Raw genomic sequence first — 22,181 nt, 5'->3', positions numbered from 1 at the left:
TATCGGTCTAAAAAAAGATACTGTAGCAGATGCTGTCCACCACAAAAGATGTCGTGTTACAAGGTTCCCGTCATCAATAAAGTATTTTCGATCATACGGATGTGAGATGTAAAGACCCGGCTGCGAGCGCAGATCTTCTTTCAGGCGCCGTGGTTAAAGCGTGTTCTCGAGATAGTGCTGAATCAGCGCAGCAACTGTCACACGATACTTTGTGTCTTTTTGGACATGTAATGTACAGAGGTTGTGTTCATGAGAAGTAAAAAAAAAAACACTGACCACATTGAAGTCAGACTGAAAATGAGATTGTTGGATTTGCATTTGGCTCATTTATTCCTCCTCCATCCTGCAGCAAAACAAAAAAAAGAATAAATAATGGGCTTCCTGCAGATTTTCCAATTCCTCTCCTGGATGTCCTTTGCATGACAATACCGAGAACAAAAGGCCTCAGACCTCAGCTAAGAATGCACAATCCCAAAGCTGGTTGTTCCCAAGATGTTCCTTTTGACAGAGGTGTGGATTGTGGAAGCAGGTAGCTTCAGAAAATCACAAAGGTTGAGAGACGTAGCATCTTTAAAAGCATCTCTGTGGAAATATATAGCCAACTAAATAAAGACGCCGTCCCTAGCAATCATTTTCTCTCGCTTTGCCTTCTCCGCACAGGTGCCAGCAAGCAGGAAGGCGAGCCGCTGGCCGTTCCGTGGCTCGCTAACAACCGTGTCTGATTTCGTAAAAGCCACTTTAGAGTGCCCTCCCATCCCTGAAAAGAAATGTAATGGGAAGCGCAAGCATCATAAAGCCAGATGTGCAGCAAAGGTTTGTCTACATCCACAGTCAAATATGCCTCGTTTACAAAACGAGGCAAACAACCTTGAGGCGCTTTCGCCTCGCGTAATTACAATGACGAGCTTTCTCGCAGCACAGTGCGCAATAACCTTGCGTAAAATAACAACGGCGCGCAAATGTTTCCAAAATGGGTCGTCCGCCACTCCAGCGGCCATCGCAAAAGTACATGAACCTTTTTTGTTTTTCCACTTTATTTGGAAGTGCCTCAGTCTGTCGGTTATCATCACCTCTCATTTTATTTGAACAAAGCTCCACCAGCATAAATGGCAATGCAAACAAATGTAGGTGCTTTTTTGGACTAATGCCAAAATAGTAAGTTGTGAGCGCACGCTTGAATCGCTCCATCTGCCAGCCTGAGTGTCTCTGAAGGTAATTTTTTTTTTTTTTACCATAGCAACCATAAATGGCCGCTCACCTCCACTCAGATCCACACAATCACCTTCATCCACCATTCTCATGGGGGGGGGAAATGACATGGGAAGTTTCTCACGATGACGAAAATACCCTTCACAAACGTGAGCAGGTCTGCGGGTAGCAGCTGGGGGAAAAAAAACAAAAACAAAAAACTATTCATCATCAGAGTCTTTTGTCTCGGCGTGCTTTGTTATTTTGACAAAGACAGTGGAACTATTCATCATGCTAAATGGAGGGAGACGCCGCACACGTCCGTATTTTGGATGGAGAGTCTTGAAGCGCTCCGAGCTACAGTCGACGCCGCCGGCCAGATTCATTTGGAGCCACAGCCGAAGCTGCCGGCCGGATTCATTGGCTCGGAAACGACAATGATTTATGGCGCGTGATTTATGGGGATTCTTAAGTTGGGCGAAACGAGCTCGTCTCGCATGCGTGAGTGTGCTGCGTAAACTCATTTGAAGGTAAAACTGAAAATTGAAGGGACATCTCACCCAATAGGTGAACTTCAGCTCTCTTTAAATATTTATGATTGAAATTCCAAACCATTTTTTTGCGTGCAACTATGAAATGGCACTAAATGAAGCTAAATCCAGCTAGCGTGGTAAAATAGCAAATGACAGCTGCTCAGACATTTTGGTCCAAGTTAGCCCGAAATGTTGCAAATGCCTCCAGCTCAATTTTGTTTACTCTCCACATCCCGCTTGCGCAATTTGCAGCTTAATAGCCTGAAGATTAGAGAAGCTGTTCCGTTGGAAATCTTGCTTACATTTTAAATGTGCTTAAGTGGGACGGTTGGAATTTTCATCCTTGTGCATTTTTATCTTCCAGAATGCCTGTGGGAGGACCTTCATCAAACTGTGAGGTGTTCCCTTGCCCAGTCCAGAAAATTCTGGAACTTCTCTAATGGACCTGGACCATATGACTTATTCAGGAGGACGGATTTCAACCTCTTGGTCTTCTTTCATTATTTCAGAATCTACATGACAATTACAAATAAACCTTTGTGCAAAATAATACTTCCTCCTCGAGAATGCCACCAAATCTCTGAACGAGGTCGATATGCTGGAACACATTTGGGTCTTACATGAATTAAAGAAAATGTCAGCTGTAAAGATGCAAGGCCTTCAACGCACGCGCTTAATTATTGACAGATGCTCTCCATGCTACCTTCTCCTACCGAGAGATCCACAACAGCTGCGTCTCACCTCGCAACAAACGTGATGCCAGACAAGACGAGTCAGAAAGTCCCTTCCAAGTTCTGTTTAAGTGCAGAGGACACACACACACATACGCACGCGCTTAATTATTGACAGATGCTCTCCATGCTACCTTCTCCTACCGAGAGATCCACAACAGCTGCGTCTCACCTCGCAACAAACGTGATGCCAGACAAGACGAGTCAGAAAGTCCCTTCCAAGTTCTGTTTAAGTGCAGAGGACACACACACACATACACACACGGGAATTGGTGTGGAAATTGGCAGCAGTTTTCCCCGCTTGGCATCAGAGCGAGCAAATTGTACCGGTCTGTAAGCCAATTTTAATCAGACATGTCCCCAAACTATTTTATGCTGACGTCAAAAAATGACTGCTGACGTCAAAAAATGACTTTCCTTCTTTTTTTTTCCTGGCACATCAGTGCAAAATCCAGCTTTATTAGGAACCGTAATAATACAGTGCTTAAAGTTTTGTCGAATCTTGTTTCCTAATTGAATGATCCTAATATTTCCATCTCACAATGGAAAACAAATGAGGATGATTTTGAAATGAGGCGTTTACGGGGTAATGAAACAACGCCGTACAAATCCGTGACAACGCTCGTTAAAAACGCATTTGCTGCTCCACGGGAATGGCCCTTTTAATATCCATTCAACAATATATCCGACAGCGTGCAGGGAGTTCCGAGCTCTCGCTTCTCTTTCCTTCCACCGTGCATTGACTATGCCGCACCGGAAACAAACTCCTAAATAAATGTTGTCATTTTTTATATACGAGCCGACGATGACGAATAAGTTGGCCCTTAAGAGTCGCATTCGTCTCAGCGCAATATGAAACGCTCGTAAGTTTACAGCACCGGTGTCAAACCCAAGGCCCGGGGGCCAGATACGGACCGCCACATCATTTTATGTGGCCCGCGAAGACAAATTGCGCATCAAATTAGTGCGTCATTCCTAGAATTGCAAATTGTCTTCACTTTTAATATCTTTTTTTTTTTTTGATATTTGACCATTTTTTAATCGTCTGATTTGAAAACGAGCTATTTGTCGGTTTGTTTTGTAGCTTTGACTGTATATAATATGAGGTGCTCATACATTTATTCGGGTTGACAGTCATAATGGCCGCCCGAAAGAAGCTATGACTACAATGCGCCCCGCAAAAGAAATGAGTTTGACACCCCTGACTTACAGTAAAAGAAAACATATGGGCGTCATCGTCAATGATGGCTGACTACTGACGATGCATCCACTTGATGAATTATGCATGGGCACAACTTTTTGATCCGTCCTTTTTGATCCCACCGCTATTTGTCGATTTTGCCTGCTAGCTTATTTCCGATGCCGAGCTGGCGTGAAGGAAGCGAGAAGGCAAACATTTGCATATTTTTCGGAATGAGTTCTTGTCTCCACAAATGTGTAGAAACTTGACACGATGAAACGAGAGTTGCTCGTTTGCGCTCTTTTGTATTCAGAGAAGATTTGGGAAGAGGAAACAAGACAAACAAAACATCACCTCAGGAAAAACATGCTTTTGTTTGCCAACTGGGGTAGCGGATAAAAAAATAAAATAAAACCCTGAAACCGTTGCCCAGTGGCGACTACTTTGTACAGACTGCCGAGACGATTTTGAGATAGCAGCCCAATAAGTCAAATCCAAGACATATTCCCCACAGAGTCAGCGAACCCAGAAGAAAAAGGTGCTCCCTCACCTCATCAATCCAACACAACTCGATTCCAAACCATCAATGATTTGGTGCAGTGACAGTTTCTTCTTTGCCCATTTTGGTGCCACATCATTTTAGTCGCAGCTAAGGCCGGAGGACAGCGCATCTGTTCCGGCGTCTTACGGCCCACGTCCAGCCCGTCTGCACCAGTTGATGGGAGAGGCAAGCTGAGCCTCGTGAATTCATCTGGAGGCTGGAGACATTTCACATGGCTTTAAATGTACTTAGCTAACCGAGCTAAGCGTGCGGCAAAGGGTTGCTTTGTGGCCGCCCTAAGATATGCGATTTAACACTCTGCCTACCTCAGAAAAGCCGGTAAAAAAAAAATGTCTGACCTAAATAGAACACGGCCGAGATGCCGTATTCTGTATTCCTCTCAAGATTTCAGTGTGGGAAATATTCCCAATAGGCTTATGGTGAAACAGGCGAGAAAGCTCTGCTAATCTGGCCTAGGGCAAGACTTTGTCAATCTTTCATACCCTCAAGGGTCAATTTGCATCAAGCATACATTTATGATTGGAATTTTATTCACAAGTACAATAGCACCAGGAAGATTTAAGTTGGTAAATATGATGATGTACTGCTGGCTGCGTGACAATTCCATGGTCACATATTAATTAATGTCTAGAAAGAAGGGAGAAGGGGGAAAAAAAGGAAAACAGCAGAGACCTCACAGCTGGCTATGGTTTCATCAACAACTAAATTAAAGCAACTTGTCCTGATCTTCAGGATGGTTAGAAGAGACCCCAAACGAACAAATGACAAAGCAACTTCGAAGGCAACAGGTGGCGGCAGCAAAAGCGCTTCCAGAACGAGCTGGAACTCACCCAAATTGTTCAACTCGGTCGGCCTTTAGCTTGTGATCTCTGAAGACCAGGAGGAATTCCAGGATATTTCAACTGGAGTGGATATCGAGGGATTTGAGCGAGCTTAATAAGGTGTCGTGAGAGTTGGGTCTGCTAGCTGCCTGCTATTGGCGATGCTTTTCCAAAATAATGACGTTCATGAATGGGTGGCAGCTGGAGGCCTTGCACGGTTCATCGCTGGAATTTGGATATTTGTCACTTGTGTCTTTAAGATCCTTTATATGAACTAAATTGTCAAAATTAAAATGGGTAACTCCACATAAGAAGGCCAGCGCTGAAATTCACCCCCAGAAGCTCCGAACTGTAAAGCAGCCAAGCTAATCACTCGCCCACATTGCTGCTTTAGCCAAAATGAAAGACACTCAAGTGGCTGAGGTTCTCGTTTCCATCAATCACGCCATAAACTAGCATTCCATTCTATTCCCCAAAAGTCCAAAGCACAATCTGTGGGGACATTTTATTTTATTTGAACTATCACAGCATGCAGACTGATTATTTTTTTTGTTTCCTTCGGACCGACATGCCCGTCGCTCTTTTTTTGGAGATCTTCCCACATGAGTATAAATAGATTCTAATTAGCAGTTGCAGCCATGGCCATTTGTTCATCGAGTTTGGAAGAACAGTCCAAAAACATTTTATGCTGAACATGAAAGAGTGAAAGTTAGAAGAACAGGAAGTCCCTAATGGCTAATCACCAAAAGGTGCACATGGCTGTCGGGAAATAGTTACGACTGTACCACAAGCTGCCGGTCGCATGTTTGATAGCATTTAAGCAAAGGCCACAACCCTTTGAGTAATGTGGTCGAAGGCTCCGCCCCCTGGTCATCATGGTGACAAAAGCCAGCCTTGCCATTGGCCAGTTGCTCACAGGGTCAGACAGCCTTTTTTGACTGTGTTTAGATAGCAAAACAATTTTTCCAAATAATCTTTAAGTATTCCAGCTTTTAAATTCAATGCTTTGTAGGACGCTTTTCACAAGTGCCAAAAGCACACCAAGACCGTGGATGAAGTTTCCTGTGAGGACAAAAATAATGTGCTGTCTCATCCTTTCAGCACAATGACGTCCGTGTCTGCTAGGCCTCTTCAAAGGTTGTCATGACCAACGTTGCCTGATATCATATATTCACATCTCACCTCGTGTTTTAGAGCTCATTGTAATAAGGTGTGGAAAATAATTAGCTTCAGTCTGGGGAATTATCATGGATGGGATTCATACACTGCGTATTGTCATGCAGACAAAGCGCGGCTTGCCAGTGTCTGGTTTCATGTTTCAAAAGGAATACGATCCATCGGCTCACCTGCCAGCTGTCTTCCCGTTTTTATTTCCCTCGAACAATCTGAACCGCTTCATCTTGATGCAGACTAAAGGGGGATTTTGACAAATAAAAGGTCAAATTGAGGTGTTTTTTTCCTCCTGCCTAAAACTCAATTAACAGTGGAACTTTCAAAGTCCAACATCCCAAAAGTAGGTCAACCAATGATTTCTGGAAAATAGGACTCAAAGTTGCAGACAACCCCCAAATTGTAATCAACATGGTGTTTTTTTTAAGTTAATTTGATTTAGTGAGTTTTTATTTTATGTGTTCTTTTAATAATTGAGTTTTATTTTTCTAGTTTTAAGAATGGATTGGTCGGATGTATTTATTAGTTATATTTTTCTTACTTTGCTTTAGTTTGTATTAGTTTTAGTATTAGTTATACAAACACACACACACGTGGTGTGACGTTCAAACCGGAGGCAAGTACAGCAAATCAGCTGTTTGGTACTTTTGCTCCCACTTGCTGATGCAGGGCTAACAATGTGTAGATTACAAATGAGACCGTTTTATCTTTCAGTCACACAATGACTTGAAAAAAAGGATTCTCAACGCTAATAGCCAGAGGGCATCAATTAAGTGCAGCGATGTGAACCGAGCTCCTGAAGCCTTTATCTAATCAGCGTGAAATGAATTAAATCCTCCTTTTGCTGAAGTGGCAAAGTGATATTTGAACTCTGCTAATTCTTACATAAGCTTCTTTGTGGAGGAGAAATGATTTCTGTCTTGAAACTTAACTATGACCTATTGACCTGTTTGCTTATGTTCATTAAAAAAAAAAAAAAAATAGACCACAGTGTGCAGTCTATCAATTTAAACACCAACATAGCGACACTGGACAAAAGGACTAAAAGGGTGGTGCAGGATAATTGCATAAAACAGATTCATGCCGCCCTCTGTCTGTTATTTGCTTAAATTGTTCCTTTATGCCCTAAAAATATATTACACTCGTGAGGCTGTAGCTCAAGGTGTTTTTGTCACATTTTCCAAGGGCGAGTTTATGTGGTTGTATTTTACAGTAACAAACTGGCTTTAAATATTTCTTCTGGACAAAACTATCACTGTCTATAGTGTATCCATGAAGTGTACTTGCACAGAGTCACCGTTACAGCTGGAGCTCAGCATAACTTCGATCGGTGATGGAAACAAGGACACATAAAGTAATCTCTGATTAATTTGCTGCCCTCGGATATCTTGAAAATATGTATGAGGTGTGTTGAGTGAGCCCAACAGATGTGCTCTGAAAACCGTAATCATAAATAATAAACCTGTGCGATAATTACAATGGTCTGGTTTGTGAGCTGTTAGTGGTCTCAAGTAGGCCACACACAAAATGAGACCAGAAAAAACACACTTGGTATTATTTTTTATATTATTTTATTTAAAAATCGCTAGAGATGTTGCAAATCGGTATGTACCTCGCTTCAATCCGAAGGTTGCATCCTGATGGGAGGCAGCCTGACACCGTGCATCTGCTGAGCAACATGGTTACGTCATCAGATCTATTGGCCTTGGGGAGAGAAGAGCAGAACTGGTCAGACATCGCCATCTAGTGGAGACATAGAGAACTTGATTCTGCTGTCACAAGAACCTCGAACCAGTGGACTTTGATCGACCGGCAACCATTTCAGGATGTAACCATCTAAATATGGCACTGTCTCGGATGTAATGTAGTGTTTTAGTGAACGAAAGTTATGCAATGTAAAGACAATAAAATCGACTAATATTAAAGATGTCAACAAGTCACTGGACGTTTTATGAATGACTTGGATTAAATGTTATTCTTCGCCGCAAAGAACGCATATTGCTATGTCATTTCACAATTTATTGTTTGTTTTCCAGACGATTAAATAATTCCAAATAAATGTCAGCGTCGCTGTTATTGTCATAGTGTCCAACAGGGAGCGCTCGCGGTCCGAGGAAGAGGTGCCAATGTTTCGCCTTCCATTTAAAGGAATAAAGCCCCCCCCTCATACAACCCACCAATTTAGCGTATTCAGACTTAAAAATCGGGTTATAACAGTTTGAAACCACCAGGGAACATTGTGACACTATGACACAGCACCCTAATGCCATTTGCATTTTATGTATATTCACTAGAAGTCGAACCCCTGAGGGCTTTTCCGTAATTTAACCCCTGCGTTACAACCCGTGTGTTTGTTTGTTTGTTGGTCACTTCTGCAAAACACACAATTGGAAAAATGAGGCAGGCAGCGTGAGGTTCTTTGAATGAGAAGAGGAAGAAAGACATCGCGAGCGCAGCTCCCAGTCACTATCCGGCAGGTTTGTGCGTGTGTCGTGAACCTTACGGGTGAGCCCGGAACCACTACTTCTCGCCCGTCCTGGCCCGTTAAACTGTACCCGAGAGAGTTGTTAATAACTGTTGTGTGTCACCGAAGCCGTTGGTGGGGATTTGAAATCGGTCGTTGTGATCATTTGCATTACGCACCGTACTCGACGCGCTCCCTTCCAGCCCGTCTGCCTTCCGAGCGCCATATTTTCCGCCCCGCCCGCCATTATTTTATTTACTAAATGCCGATATCCCTCCGCCGGGTCAGGGAGTATTTTGAAGAAATTCGTATCCGGTTTTGAGGGATGTTTTTGTTTAAGTGTTACTATTGACGTTGTTTCGAAATCGCTACGTCCACGACATAGCTATTTCTCCCCGCTCGCGTCAACGCGGAAATAATCTTACGCGCGGTGTTAGTTGGGTCTACTTTTTGAGCAGCCAAGCGGGGGGAGTGCTTCGGTGCCACTTATCATTAGCCATGGCCACAGTTCCAGGCTGGACCGAGGCGCAAGCATCAACTTAATTTTGCGAGATTTCATCACCGATTCGCAGTTTTTCCTCACGGGAGCCGACGCGGAGGTCCCATCGAGCTCATGTTTATTCGTGCATGTGTGGCGAGGCGCTTGTTACTGCGTGGCAGGGTGGCTACGAGCGTCTTGTAACTGGCCGCTGGGTCCCGCAGCTTGTCGCAGCTGAAGAAAATAGAACCAGTTGCCGAGCGAGCCGTCGGCGACCCCCCTCCGAGCCGTCGCCTGGCGTCTCGCTGTGGATTCGAACGCCGTCATGGAGCCTTGACCGGGATTTTTTTGGGGGGGCTTTTTAACGAAGGTGAATGCGAGACATTTCTGGCAGCAGACTTGGGTGGCTAACAGCAAGTAGCTACATAACCCCAACTCGTGCGACGACAGCTGTCATTGGAGAAAGGAAAGTGATCCCCCCGCTCCACTCCTCCCAAATGCGTGTGCCAAGGAAGCGCTTTTTCTGACGGATTTCAAGCAGCGCTCCTCGCATCAAATGGGCAAAGTTGGGAATAACCTTGCGGCGCCGGAATAGAACGATACGCGCAATGCATTTTGAGAGCTGCGCTTCATCGGAGAGAAGCTAGCTAGCTTGATTAACTCGCTAGCTAGCTAGCTAGTTGAGCAAACCTTGACGTTTCATCCCCTCCAGCCATTCTGGACATGAAGAGGAAGATCCATTATTCGTAGGGGCTGGAAGGTACGGCAAATTGGCGTTTTCTTCCATTTTGTAATTTATTGTTTGTGGAAGCTTGGACCTCCATCTCCTGTTGTCAATGGGGGGTGGAGGTGTGTGTGTGTGTGTGTGTGTGTGTATGTGAGGGGGGTCGCCTCCATGACTCGGACTATTCAACGAAACATTCTGTCGAACGAATATATCACCATCGCTGTATTTAAATGGGAGTTGTTGTAACACAATGGAAACATTCACACACTCACGGTGCTCGTTTTATCGGTGCAACGGGAGAGCTAAAGCCAGGCCATTATGTAAGCATCCTCCCCACTTGTGTGGCATTGTAGTTCACCAACACACTTGCGTTGCATTCAATAGACCTAGCCTTTGTGCGTGCGTGCGCGTTTGGGCACAGATGCTCATCGCCGCCTGGGAAGTTGGCTCATCGACTAGTTATCATTATCGACTGATCTAATGTAGGTTCTGGTGAAAATGCTGCATCAGTGACGACTTCATCTTTCACTTGAAAAGTGAACTTGTTTGCTCAGTGCAACACTTCTAAACTCCAGCCAGAACCAAGTGGAAAAAAAGAAGTACATTGAGTCTCATTGCCATGCATTTAGTTGATTTTGTTATACAGTAGTTCAATGCAACAGGCGTGTGTGTGTGTGTGTGTGTGTGTTTGCAAGTGCTTTGTACCCAAGCTGGAGTTAACAAAAGCTCACGTTTGCATGTGTACACTGGAGCCCGTGGCGGTAGTCGTGACTACCCTCTGGGTTCACCTCAGATGCTCCCACGTTGGGTGCGATCGTCGTCCGATGAGCTGAGCCGAGGTCCGACGGGTTGTTCGCGATTGTCAGTTGTCGTATTTGGCCACGTCGCTTGGTGTGCGATTGTGCTTTGGGAGTTTAACGATGGTCCAAACCAAAGTTTCTCCCAGTGAGTGTCTTGGTTTCAGCATAGCCCGGATACTCCTTTGTATAGGACTCATGTCCTTCTAATGACTTGTATGTCTTGTGTTATTGGACCACCATCTGTCTAAAGAGCCCGTAGGCATAATGGGAGCAATCAGACACAAGCGAAAATGAAATGAGGTAGTCAAATGGTGTCAGCTCCCCTTCAAGATTTGACGTCTTTGTGCCAAAAAGTGTTTGGGGGGGGGGGGGGGGGGGGGGAATGCTGCCAGGTGATTTGCTTACATTCGACTCGACCAAATGAGCCCAATCCAGGATAAACATCTTGGCAAATACCTCCCGTCTTCTTGTCCCTGCCCTGAATTTAGTCATTGAGAGTCTGGTACTGAAGAATGAACACATAAGGATGATGCATCGGAATTCAAAGGGTTCTTCCCTGGCCAAAGATCCATCCCTCCACAAAGCATAACCGAAATCAGTTGAGTAGCTTTTGCATGATGTACTGAAAAGGATTATGAAAACCTCTTTGCTTATACAAAATATGACATTTCCATGCATCGTAATTTATCCCAAATCCGCCCCTTAACTATTTGGACGTCACCGCTGACGTCAACTAAACACCAGATGAGTGAATAGTACATTTTTTTGGCAAAACATTTGCGGCGTCAGTGCCAAAGCGATTCCCTTTCAAATGGAGTTTGCCAATTAAAAGCAAAGGAAGTAAAAAAAAAAAAACTACTGATGGGAATGCCTCAGGAAATGTGCCAACGTGATAGCGTCTTTGTTTGTTTGTGTCAGAATGTCATCAGAGGAACCGACTGTGGAGCCCTCTGACCAGGGCTGCTCACCTCCCACCAGCCTTGCAGGGGCAGAGAGTCCGGCTCATGCCGACCAGCGAGCACGTGGCAGGTCACGCAAGGATGCCGCCGCCGCCGCCACCTGCCCAGCCCGGGCGCAACTCTCGGCTTCCTCTGAGAACCGAAAGAAGTACGTTTTCGCTTTTATGTCAAGGCGTCATTTTGATTGTTTGATGCGTTGGTGAGCGGCCATTTTTTTTTTTAATTAGAGGCTGTTTCTTTGAGCCTTTGTGTGTTTTTCACAATAAAACAACTTTAGTGATTTTTATGAAACTTTGTGGAGGGGTGGAGAAATTTGGTGCAGGGACCGTCCCTGGAAAATGAGAAACGGAAATATCCTTTGACACCATGGTGTTCATTAGAGTGCCACGATACATCTTTCCCGATTGCTGCTAGGGGGCGAGGAACACGCTTAACTGCAACATTGATGCTAATTTCTGCTAGCCCATCTATGGTGTTTCATATTATATGCTAGCATTAAGCTAGCAGACTCCGGGGAATTTATTTCTGTGAAGTCAAGTGTGAACCATGATGATCTTGGTGTGCACCAAATAAGCGACAACACTTGATGAACTGGCAAGTCAGGTCGTGACTTGATGTGTTACAAACCTTTTTTAATCCTGGCAGATGATCAAACTGCATTTGGGAAGATTGAAGGAGTGATCAAATATCTATTTTTGATCAAAGACTCATCACTGCGTTGTGTGTTTATCTTTGATTACTGGCAATTGATCACCTCTACGAAGTTTGCGGAGCTCTAGGCTAAGAAGGCAGCATCATTAGCCGTCTTACATTGTGTTCAGTTTCGGTCTACCGTGATGGTCCTGTACCAGGTCCTGGTCCTATGCGAGGTCCGTTGATTCTGTTTCCGTTTTCTTCTGTCACAAATTGAGATGTTCTTTAATGGTGTGGATGTCAAATGACGTTTTGGTGCCCAACCTCGATCAAGAGGCGGCAAAACCAACTGAGACCTGCACGCAGCAGTTTTAACAGGAGGTGACGTGCAAGAGCAGGCAGCTGACTGCCGCTCATGACGCAACCACATATTGAGTCATGGAAAACACTCTTCCTTCGATAAACAGCCTATATTGATAATTAGTTGCACAAGATGCATTAAACATTGCGGGTCAATTTCATCGTCAAAGTGCCGTGCGATGAAATCTCCGCTTTTTTGTAATTCATTTCCCTAGTTTGCGAAAATGGATACTTTTTGCTATTGATAAGGAACATTAAAGTGGCTGCGGATACACCCTGGACTGGTCGCCAGTGGATGAACCGAAGAAGTATGTTTTTGGATTGGGGGAGGACGGAGGAGTACCGGACAACCCTCACACGAGCATGGGAAACACACTGCACAGATCTAGCCGAGGCAAAATATAATAATAATACTCCTTTGCCCACCTTCCATCTGCTTGCCAGTCCATTCCAATGCTATGCGATCCCTGTCATGTTTTCCAGGCAGCACACTGTTAGCTGGGACTACTTACCACAGCATTATTTTCACTTTTTTTTTTTTTTTTCCTCCCTTGCTGTGGTGGGACTGGGGAGGGGGAGGAGAAAGAGGAGGAGGGGGGGGTGCATAGATGAAGGCGCTCTGGCTTGTGCTGAAAATGTCTTTCTTTGCAGGGAATAATACATAGGAACATGTAAATGAACATGTTGCCTTTTCTGTTGCAGTTGTACACACAAGTATAGTATTTCATTATGTCTGACTACTGTGTTTTTTTTAACTAAACGTTTGACGTCACTTAGTAAAGCTCGCAGTTGCAATTGCACGACTGAAAGGTGATGCCGATTATGGGAAAGTCGACTCAACGCGGATGGCGTCGCTGATATTTTTCTCAGTACAGTAACTCTAATGAAAAAAAAAATCTCACTGCGGGAATGCCTCGCAATCTATATTCTCCGACAGCGAATAGCTTTTACAATAACCGGACACACCACGGCAGCCGGTTGTGCACGGTGAGAATTTGCCGCGTTTGCAAATAATCCCAGTTCTCTTCGTGGCCAGTGGACAAATTCCCCGGTATCCTTCCGCTACGATAGCATGTGATTCGCACCCCTGGTTATTGTCCCTGGTGGGTAGTTGAGTAGAACTTTATACTACCAATATTTGAGTGTCATATTTCTATATGGCTTAAAATGGTTCAGCTGTGCACACATTTTTGATGGCTGGCTAGATAGATGGCGCTCAATTAAGCTGTGCTTGCAGGTAAGTGTGAAATAAAATGGCAAGGTTTGGCTTTATCCCCTCATACTTTTGGGTTGTTACTTATCTTGACATGGAAGTGATTTTAAGGGAGGAGGCCATTTGGATTCCAGCCACTGATTTGTGTGTGTGTGTTTTCCTCTTCTCTCTCTGGTGACATCAAAATGATGCCAGCCCACTTCCTGGCATCTCCTCCTCCTCCTCGGAGCGTCTGCATCCTTCCAAGCACCCTTGAGACAAAACTTCTCTCATTTGGGCGGTGTTTGCTTTTCTCGTGTAGCATGTTAACAGTCGTATGCGCTCCTCCACGTGCCGCCTCCGAGATGATGTCAGCTCAGCCGACCCACCGACCAGAGGAAGCTGACAAAGGCTCCCTACTATTTAAGTCGTGTGCACGCAATTTGTATGAGCCGGTCGGCATGCAGTCGGAAGCTTGCGAGTGTTGACGTGTGAAGTGCTGACGTAGCTTTTTTTCTTCGTGCGTTTTTATCGTCTTGCTTCCTGCACAGTCTCCCGTAGTGGGGCCACACACAAAGGGGTTATTCCGCTTCTTTTTATTCTCAACTTCATTTCTTGTATTATTATTTTTTTTTTACACATACTACAATACGGTGCTAAAAAGGGAATTTTTATTTATTTTTTTAAGCAAGCAGTTTGACAAGATTTGAACGACAGTCATTTAGTGTATACAAAGGGTTCTCTGTTTACGAAGTTCCTGGCATACGCCGTTTGGTGGTTACGGCGTGCAGTGGACTCGTATGCGTAAAACACCTGTCGGTATCGGATGTGTTCTTTTGAACGACAGAAGCATTTTCGAAAATCATATGCGATATTTTCTTTCAATGTATTTCCTCCCTAATGGCAACACGAAGCAGATATGCTATCTTTCCAGCCTAATGATAGCCTGCGGCTACATCAAATTTCCATTGCCTGCATTTATTTGCTTTTGCCTCTTTCTTGCCTCAGGGGCCGCACCAGAGGTAGGGCTATCATGGATGAGGAAGACAGTATGGATGGAACAGAGATAACAGAGTCCATTGGCCCTCAGGACACAGGTAAGAGCGCACTGAAACGGCCGGTCATTCAGTGGAGACTGCACGAGAGCTTTTTCATGCTACCTTGGCCTTCCTCTTCAGGGCTATTAAGGAAAAGCTTGGGCTTGAGCGGCGGTGGCTTTCGAGTCCCCCCTCGCCTCACTCTTTCGCTCCTGCTCTAAGATTACCATTGAGGAGCAGTGGGAAAGAGCCCAAGGCTAATGCCTCATAAAAGCTTTTTAAAATCCCATCAGTCTCTCCAGACACTTTTTTTTTTTTTTTTTTAATGAGTGTAGTGTACATCAAGTCATGTGATGCTGGCTCTGAGTTCCCATTCATTTTCATGCTTGATACCCTGGCGAGTGGGGATCTTGAATTTTCGTTTATTCGGTCGACCTAGCACCCGTCGCAGATGTATGGAAAAATTACATAGGCGCTGGATTTGAAGAAAATTGATATCAGACAGGAAAATTGCTATTCAGTCTTTTTGCAAAATTCTTCCTGTACGACGGCGCCTTTTTTGAGACCGTCTCGTCTAGCCGCTGCTTGAAAGTGACTCAATCCTCTTCCCAGCCGAGCTGACCGATAAACGTTGTGAATATGTAAATGAGCAACACTGTTGCGTAACACCGGGACGTAAGGTAGAGAAAGGTTTGCCCAGAGACGCTTTTTTTAGAAATGTGTAATTGACGCTCCCTAAAAAATTATATTCCTATCCGGCGAACAAAAAGACTGATCATTCCATTTTTCTTTCACCTTTCGAAACAGAAATCCAAGCAGGGGAGACTGTGGAAGTGGTGAGCAGTGATGCGCCAGAGGAGGACACGCCCTCTCCTCCTCCTCTTCCGGCTCACGGCCCTCCACCCGAGACTCTTCCAGCGCCGTCTGTCCCAGCAGCAAGTCGAGGAGTCCAAAGCAGGTCAGCAACAACAAAGCCCTCGACTGTGAATTTCCTTCCGTGCCAACTTGCGTATAATGAAACTCAGTCATCGGTTGACTGGTAGCTTTTCCTCCTCCCCGGTGCCACGGAGGTTGTTATCACTCTTTGCCGTTCATGCTATCGATGTTAGTGATGGAAGGCAAAAACAACCGCGGGAGATTAAAACCAAGGTTGTCTCTCTGAGCACAAATATGGGGGGAAAAAAAAAGTCTGCCTACATGACATTATGTGGCCTCACCAAGGAAGTTATCGTGTCATGGCCGAGGTTTGAAATGATAGCTGGCTAGATTTGAACTCGCTAATATGAGCATGCGTAAGAATGAGCACAAGCTACCCGTAGCCGCGGCTGCTACGTGGCTAGCATGACTTATTCATGTGGCGTCAGCCTTGCTTTGTCTTGAAAGCTGTCCATCCTTTCTTTTGAACTGGCGTCGCTAAGCGGAGGCTAATCATCCAGCCGAGGAAACCGAGGCTGCCGGCTGTCCCTGAACGACAATGCGAGGCGGCGTGTGCACGGCAACGCCCCTCGCTCACGCGTTCCGTCTCCATTGTCGTTAGCGGGAAGATGCTGCTGTTGTCTATCTATCTCGCGGCCTGATTCCACCGGTTTCTCCTTTTCAGTGAGCATCTTTGTGCCTTCTGTTACTGCGGGACTCGCAGCCTGTTGGGTCAGGGGGAACTGCGAGCGTTCAGCGCCACGCTGCCCGTCGACAATCTCCTCAGATGCAAAGACGGGGAGGAGTCCGTGAACAAGGGCGTTAACGGCGCCGGGTCGGCTGAGCCGCACGCGGCTGGCGAGACCACCTCAGGACAGCAGAAACTTCCCAAGTAAGAGATCGTCTTTGCCTCATTTGGAACTCGGCGGGCTTTTTCCGTGTTCCCGGCGCTCTGGCAGCTCGCCAAACCATCAGTTGATTGGCTCGTGTTGCCACGTGATTGGTCAAGGCCAGCCCTCGCCTGTGTCACGTGACCTCAGGGGAGAGTGCGCGGGAGGGGGGGGGGAACAATCGCAATTGATTTGTCAGTGAGGTGCGTGAGAGAGGAAAATGTTACGTTAGCGTCCTAATCAGGGGTGAAGTCTGCAAATGTGAAGCCGTTTCTCGAGCCTCAACAGCAAGCGTCTTTGTGTCCATGCCAGATGGCAAGATGGCTCTCTTCCTCTTCCTCCTGCCCCTCCCACACTCTATCCATTTGTTATCTTTTTATTTTGTTGAAAGATGCACATCCTCCTGTGGTCTTTGAAAAAAAAGAATAAAACTTGAACCTTTGTGTCCAGCGGGTCTGAAAAGAGCGAGGGCGATCCAGACCCGGCAAGTCGATTTTGGGATGAGCTCTCTCATGTCGGCCTTCCACAGGATCTCAACGTCCGGTCTCTCTTTGAGTCAGGTAGGAGCTGACGTTAGTCTTGAGTTATTTTCTTCCCTTTTGTTTCAACTTCTATCTTTCGATGTTTTGCATCCGACAGGGCAATGCTGGGCACATCAGAGTTGTGCCTCATGGTCCGAAGGCGTTTGCGAGGGCGAGGGACAATCTCTGCTTAACGTGGACCGAGCCATTGACTCAGGGAGCACAAAGGTGAGTTTGGGCGGGCCATCTTAATGTGTTTGGGAAGGCGTGCCTTCCTCACTGAGGCACAGGAAAGCCGACGGATCAGTCTAGCTGCTAAAGGTCACCTCAGCCCTGTGGCTCTGTCAACTGTGAAATGGAAAAGGTCACGCCACTCGACCGAGGGCTGAGCTCTCGTGGCGGCTTAGCGACGTAGCACGAGCGAAGGCACTTTGCCGCGTTTGTGTTTGCCACCTACCGCTCGTGTAGTCTGTCGCCAAATTCTTCACTTGAGCGGCGATTCAAGCGCACTTGTGTCACAGATGGAAGAAAAAGTTTAGCTGGAGTGGATTTTGTCGTTGATGGACAGACATGCCTCTTTTTACTCAACCCCAAGTCTCTCTCTCTCTCTCTCTCTCCCTCTCTCTCTCCCTGCAGCACTGTGCATACTGTAAGCGCCTTGGAGCATCCATTAAGTGCTGTGCTGAAGGATGTACTCAACTCTACCATTACCCCTGTGCTGGGGCAGCAGGGGCCTTTCAGGATATCAGGAGTCTGTCGCTCCTCTGCCCCGAACACATCGATTTGGCCATGCACAAATGTAAGCCGCCTTGAACGACGTCGCCGCCCGTCAACTCCCAACGATTGCCGAGCTCACGTTTGCGTTTTCCTATCCACAGTTGTTGACGATGCAAATTGCGCGTTATGCGACAGCCCGGGGGATCTACTGGACCAACTCTTCTGCACCAGTTGTGGACAGCATTATCACGGGATCTGCCTGGACATGGCCGTGACCCCTCTGAGGAGGGCCGGGTGGCAGTGTCCCGAGTGTAAAGTCTGCCAAACGTGCAAGTGAGTCAGTCACCGGGCCACCAGGAACGACCCTAATTACTTTCGGATCATTTCGGAAGAACTCGGTCGTTGATGGCCGTCGTCAAAACAGCCATAGGGTTTAATCCCGCCACCTTCTGCAGGAACCCAGGAGAGGACACTAAAATGCTGGTGTGTGACATGTGTGACAAAGGATACCACACGTTCTGCCTGCAACCTGCCATGGATGCTCTGCCAACCAATGGCTGGAGATGTAAGGTAGGTGAAACCTGGCTCCGCGTCTCCGGATTTGGAATTTGCAACCGTCCGAACGGCTCGACCGACTAAGAAAGTGTCCTTTGCCCCGGTAGAACTGCAGGGTTTGCATCCAGTGCGGAACTCGAACCAGCGGGCTGTGGCACCACACCAGCCTGCTGTGTGAGAGTTGCGTCCAAAACCAGGATCCCGCTCTCAGCTGTCCTTTGTGTGCCTGCATCTTGGACCCTGAGCATCACAAAGACCTTCTCCTCTGCCACACTTGCAAGAGGTACGTTGAAAAACGAACGAGAAGGCTTTCATAGGTTCAACACCAATTTCGGTTATTCCAAATGAAGGGAAAAAAAAAGGTCAATATCGGAGTTGTAACAAGCCATCAAGAAAGAAAAAAAAAAACTGAAAGAGCTTCCAAAAGTAACAGCTTTTGTAGTCTCTTTTCACATTTTCTTCTTAGCGCCATTTTTCGACGTGTTACAAAAAGATAAACAAAACACACAAGCGCCAACGGCTTTGCGCTCTTTTTCAGATGGCTTCACCTGGATTGCGAGCGTCAGAACTCGGGCCAAGCGGAAAACCACCCCAGAGAGGACTTTGTCTGCTCCAACTGCAGGTCTCCCACTGCAGTGTGCGTGCTCCAAGCCGAGGATATGGATACTGGCCCAGAGCTTTGCCCTCAGCCGGCCTCATCGCACACAGACTCCGAGACTGGCTCGCAGCTGGCTCAAAAGCACACGGACCTAGAAACTGGCATTCGCCCGCTTCCCGAAATGCACAATGACCCCAAACCGGAATTACTCGCTGCTCCGTTGCCCTCGGATCCAGAGCCTGCCGAGGATGCCGTCCCGGTGGAGAAGCCAGCTACGTCTGCCCAAGAGCCTGGTGGGTCCCTGTTTCCATTTATCATAAGATTCTAATCTCTCCTCCAAATGCTGTCCATGTCTTCCTTTGGTGACATGGCAACCCTGCACCTTCAAATAAGTCCTCTCACGCGTGAGGCTTAATTTCCATCGTATCAAAAGAGGAACAGCCACGTCTTGGCAGAAGCTGGTGTGTGCCACTACTCCAGCTTGGCATGCATGTGCTCATCTGAGAGTAATGAACGGCATCGGGATAGATTGGTGTGCTGGGGATGAAGTTGGCGCTGCACTGCCCACACTGTCTAGACTCCACCGGAGAGCAGAATTGGCTGCTCGGAACGTATTGTCGAATGAATCATTCTGACGGTTATTTTTCCACGTCTGTGTATTATTTACATGTGATGTGCCGATGGCGTCTTTAAGCTCAAACCGATGCCGTTAATTGCGTTGGCCATTATATTTTTTTTGTCTGCGTCCGTACAGGCCTTCCTCTAATTGACCATTAGTAAATAAACACCCCCAGTATATGAAGTCATCTTTCCCGGAAGCTTAAGTGGGCCCGACTTAAAGGCTTTGCTGTGTTAATCAAAGCAGTGTATTTATCTCGACATCACCTCATTCACTGTAGGCCATATAGGAAGGTGGTGGTGGTGGTGGTGGTCATTAATATGAATGAGAGTGTGTGTTCAGCTGGGTCAATAGCTAAGCACCAGAGACTTGGAGAGGAGGGCCATCTCCTAAATGACTTTCTGGCATGGGCACCGGATGAGCACCTGCAAGCTGCATAGTGGCAAGTCCAGAGCAACAGGCCCTGGGATGTTGGTTGCCATGGTGACTCCCTTCCTTGGCAGAGATGCATCGCAGGTGCACGCGTGTGGGTGTCGGGATCAGCGTGACATGGGAACTTGTGGGTGGCCCCGTAAGACTAAACTGTGTGTACTGTCTGCCGGTGTATTTCTTTCAATGGGGGTTGCCTCAAAGCCAGGCCTGACTACTTCTATTCATGGCGGGCGGGCGGGCGAGCGTTGATATCGTTGAGACGGAACCCATCAAACCAAGACACTGAATGAGGGGGGGGAGGGGGGGAGATCATTTGCCTTGTCTTCATTTGGTTTATCCCATCTTTTTTTTCTCTCTAGACATCTCCCTGGGGCCAGACATTAAGGGCGAGGTGTACAAACCCACGGAATTCAAACCAGGTTTGTTTTTAATCTTGTGTTCTAATGACGGGTGTGCTAATGCAAATGGTTTGTCGTAATGACGGCGGCACCTTCGCTCTTTCAGAAACGAAAGCAGCAGCGAGAAGCCGGCTCATACCTGCGGACGCTCCGCCGACTCTGAGCCAGGAGCGTCTCACGGCGGAGGCCCAACCGGCACAGGAAATCGCTTTACAAACCAAGCCAGCAAACACAGAGACCGCCCCCGAGCAGGGCGCGCTCACCCCCAGCACAAAGGATCTGAAGGCCATCATCTCAACCACCAAAGAACTAAGTACTGTATCAGTACCTCTCACAAATCAACCGATGGAAGTCTCGCTCTCCCAAGCTTTGCGGATGGATGTAGCCATGGCTTCTTTTTTGGAAAGTACCCCTAGAGACCTTAAGGACAGGACGGAGGGCAATTTCCGACAGGCCTCGGCGTCCCAGGAACTTGACGGGACACCGGAGAAGAGGTCACATCTTTCCTTCCCCGGCGGCTTGTCCACGGAGGAGAAAGCACTCAAGACAAGTGTCGAGCAGTTGAGCGAGATGGTCGCCGCTCCTTCCCATTCCGCGGCCCGAGGGGTCAACCCGGCGCAGACCTTTGGCGAGCACGGCCTCGGAATCCCCACCACTACCCTTATACCGCTTACGCCCAAGATCGGGATGGGGAAGCCTGCCATCACCAAAAGGAAGTTTTCTCCAGGGAGGCCGCGTGTAAAACAGGTTGGAATCCAAACATCCTGTCAGTGATTTCATTCGATTTTACGTCTTCGTTTTACCCGGCGGAATCGTCATTTGGTATCGAGAACTTTGTGTTACGTCCGTTTGAGGGTTACTTCCGGCCTCAACTTTATGAATGAAGGTGGATCGGGGCGTCTGGTGTTCCTTTTTTTTTTTTGTTGTTGCTTCCACTGCCAAGAGGGAGAACGATACGCTTTACTCTTCGGGACGCGTTGTGCGCGGCACACCTAATGATCGAAATCCCGTTCAATTGACAAAACGTTCACCAAGACTTTTCACCCACCACCTACCTCCCGACGTCACCCATTAGTTCATCTCATCACGTTGGCGTGCCAAACACGTCAGCATATTGAGATGGAGTGTTTGTAGAGCCAAAGAAGCACTACTCTCATTATGCTCTCCCAGTTTGTCTTGTGACGCCATCAGCTCATTTTCAAATTTAAAAAAAAACAAAGTCGCCACACCCCTCATTGAAATGCCAGGTTTTTATACAAACATGCCCAGTCTGGATCATCTCAGGTCTTCCTTCCTTTCTATGGCGTCCTCATGCATGAAGCGCAATTAACACTGAGCGGCTTTGCAGGTTGTTTAACATCCGCACGAGAAAGGCGGCGGCAGCAGCGACATGCATGGGGCCCAAAAAAAAGCCCAAATTGTTCTCTCGCATCAATTCCGACTGTTTTTTTTGCACGCCGACTGTTTGTTTGCCATCTCAAACTTTTGCATAGGTGGATGAATACAGTGGAACCACCAAAGTTCAAAACATCCAGTTGCTTTATTTGAGTTGAATTTACTAAGTCCACAAACAACCTTCCCAAAGGGGGCGGCACGCTCGACTAGCGGTTAGCACGTCCGTCTCACAGTCCAACGTGGATCTCTCAGGTCCTTCCCTAGTTTTCCCCAAATGTAGCTCTCTTTGGGGCGTTCCACTGTATT

At 46.8% G+C, this 22,181-nt stretch overlaps 1 protein-coding gene and 1 long non-coding RNA gene across 10 annotated transcripts in view; one reads left to right on the top strand and one right to left on the bottom strand.

Moving 5' to 3' along the window:
* Positions 1–1,168: 1,168 nt before the first annotated feature.
* Positions 1,169–9,031, bottom strand: LOC133165424 (uncharacterized). Its single transcript, XR_009717596.1, has 3 exons — positions 8,829–9,031; positions 7,798–7,889; positions 1,169–1,381 (listed from the first exon to the last, which is right to left on the bottom strand). It is a non-coding gene; the product is annotated as an uncharacterized LOC133165424 (long non-coding RNA).
* A 97-nt stretch (positions 9,032–9,128) lies between these two features.
* The window catches only part of kmt2cb (lysine (K)-specific methyltransferase 2Cb), a 35,164-nt gene continuing 22,111 nt past the window's right edge, over positions 9,129–22,181 (top strand). For 7 of the 9 annotated variants that reach the window (XM_061294988.1, XM_061294984.1, XM_061294986.1 and 4 more), the window contains exons 1-14: positions 9,129–9,887; positions 11,573–11,761; positions 14,807–14,895; positions 15,643–15,793; positions 16,436–16,642; positions 17,091–17,200; positions 17,280–17,389; positions 17,798–17,960; positions 18,040–18,211; positions 18,334–18,448; positions 18,541–18,716; positions 18,972–19,324; positions 20,442–20,501; positions 20,587–21,227. In XM_061294988.1, the coding sequence (XP_061150972.1) occupies positions 11,574–11,761; positions 14,807–14,895; positions 15,643–15,793; positions 16,436–16,642; positions 17,091–17,200; positions 17,280–17,389; positions 17,798–17,960; positions 18,040–18,211; positions 18,334–18,448; positions 18,541–18,716; positions 18,972–19,324; positions 20,442–20,501; positions 20,587–21,227 (2,535 nt within the window). In that variant the 5' untranslated portion in view covers positions 9,129–9,887; position 11,573. Of the gene's footprint in view, positions 9,888–11,142; positions 11,253–11,572; positions 11,762–14,806; positions 14,896–15,642; positions 15,794–16,435; positions 16,643–17,090; positions 17,201–17,279; positions 17,390–17,797; positions 17,961–18,039; positions 18,212–18,333; positions 18,449–18,540; positions 18,717–18,971; positions 19,325–20,441; positions 20,502–20,586; positions 21,228–22,181 lie in introns of all 9 variants that reach the window. The other 2 variants (XM_061294981.1, XM_061294989.1) reach the window with 2 other exon arrangements.

The sequence above is a fragment of the Syngnathus typhle genome, linkage group LG13 (genome assembly GCF_033458585.1).
Source record: "Syngnathus typhle isolate RoL2023-S1 ecotype Sweden linkage group LG13, RoL_Styp_1.0, whole genome shotgun sequence".
NCBI lineage: Eukaryota > Metazoa > Chordata > Actinopteri > Syngnathiformes > Syngnathidae > Syngnathus > Syngnathus typhle.
This window is presented reverse-complemented; position numbering and strand designations above follow the sequence as displayed.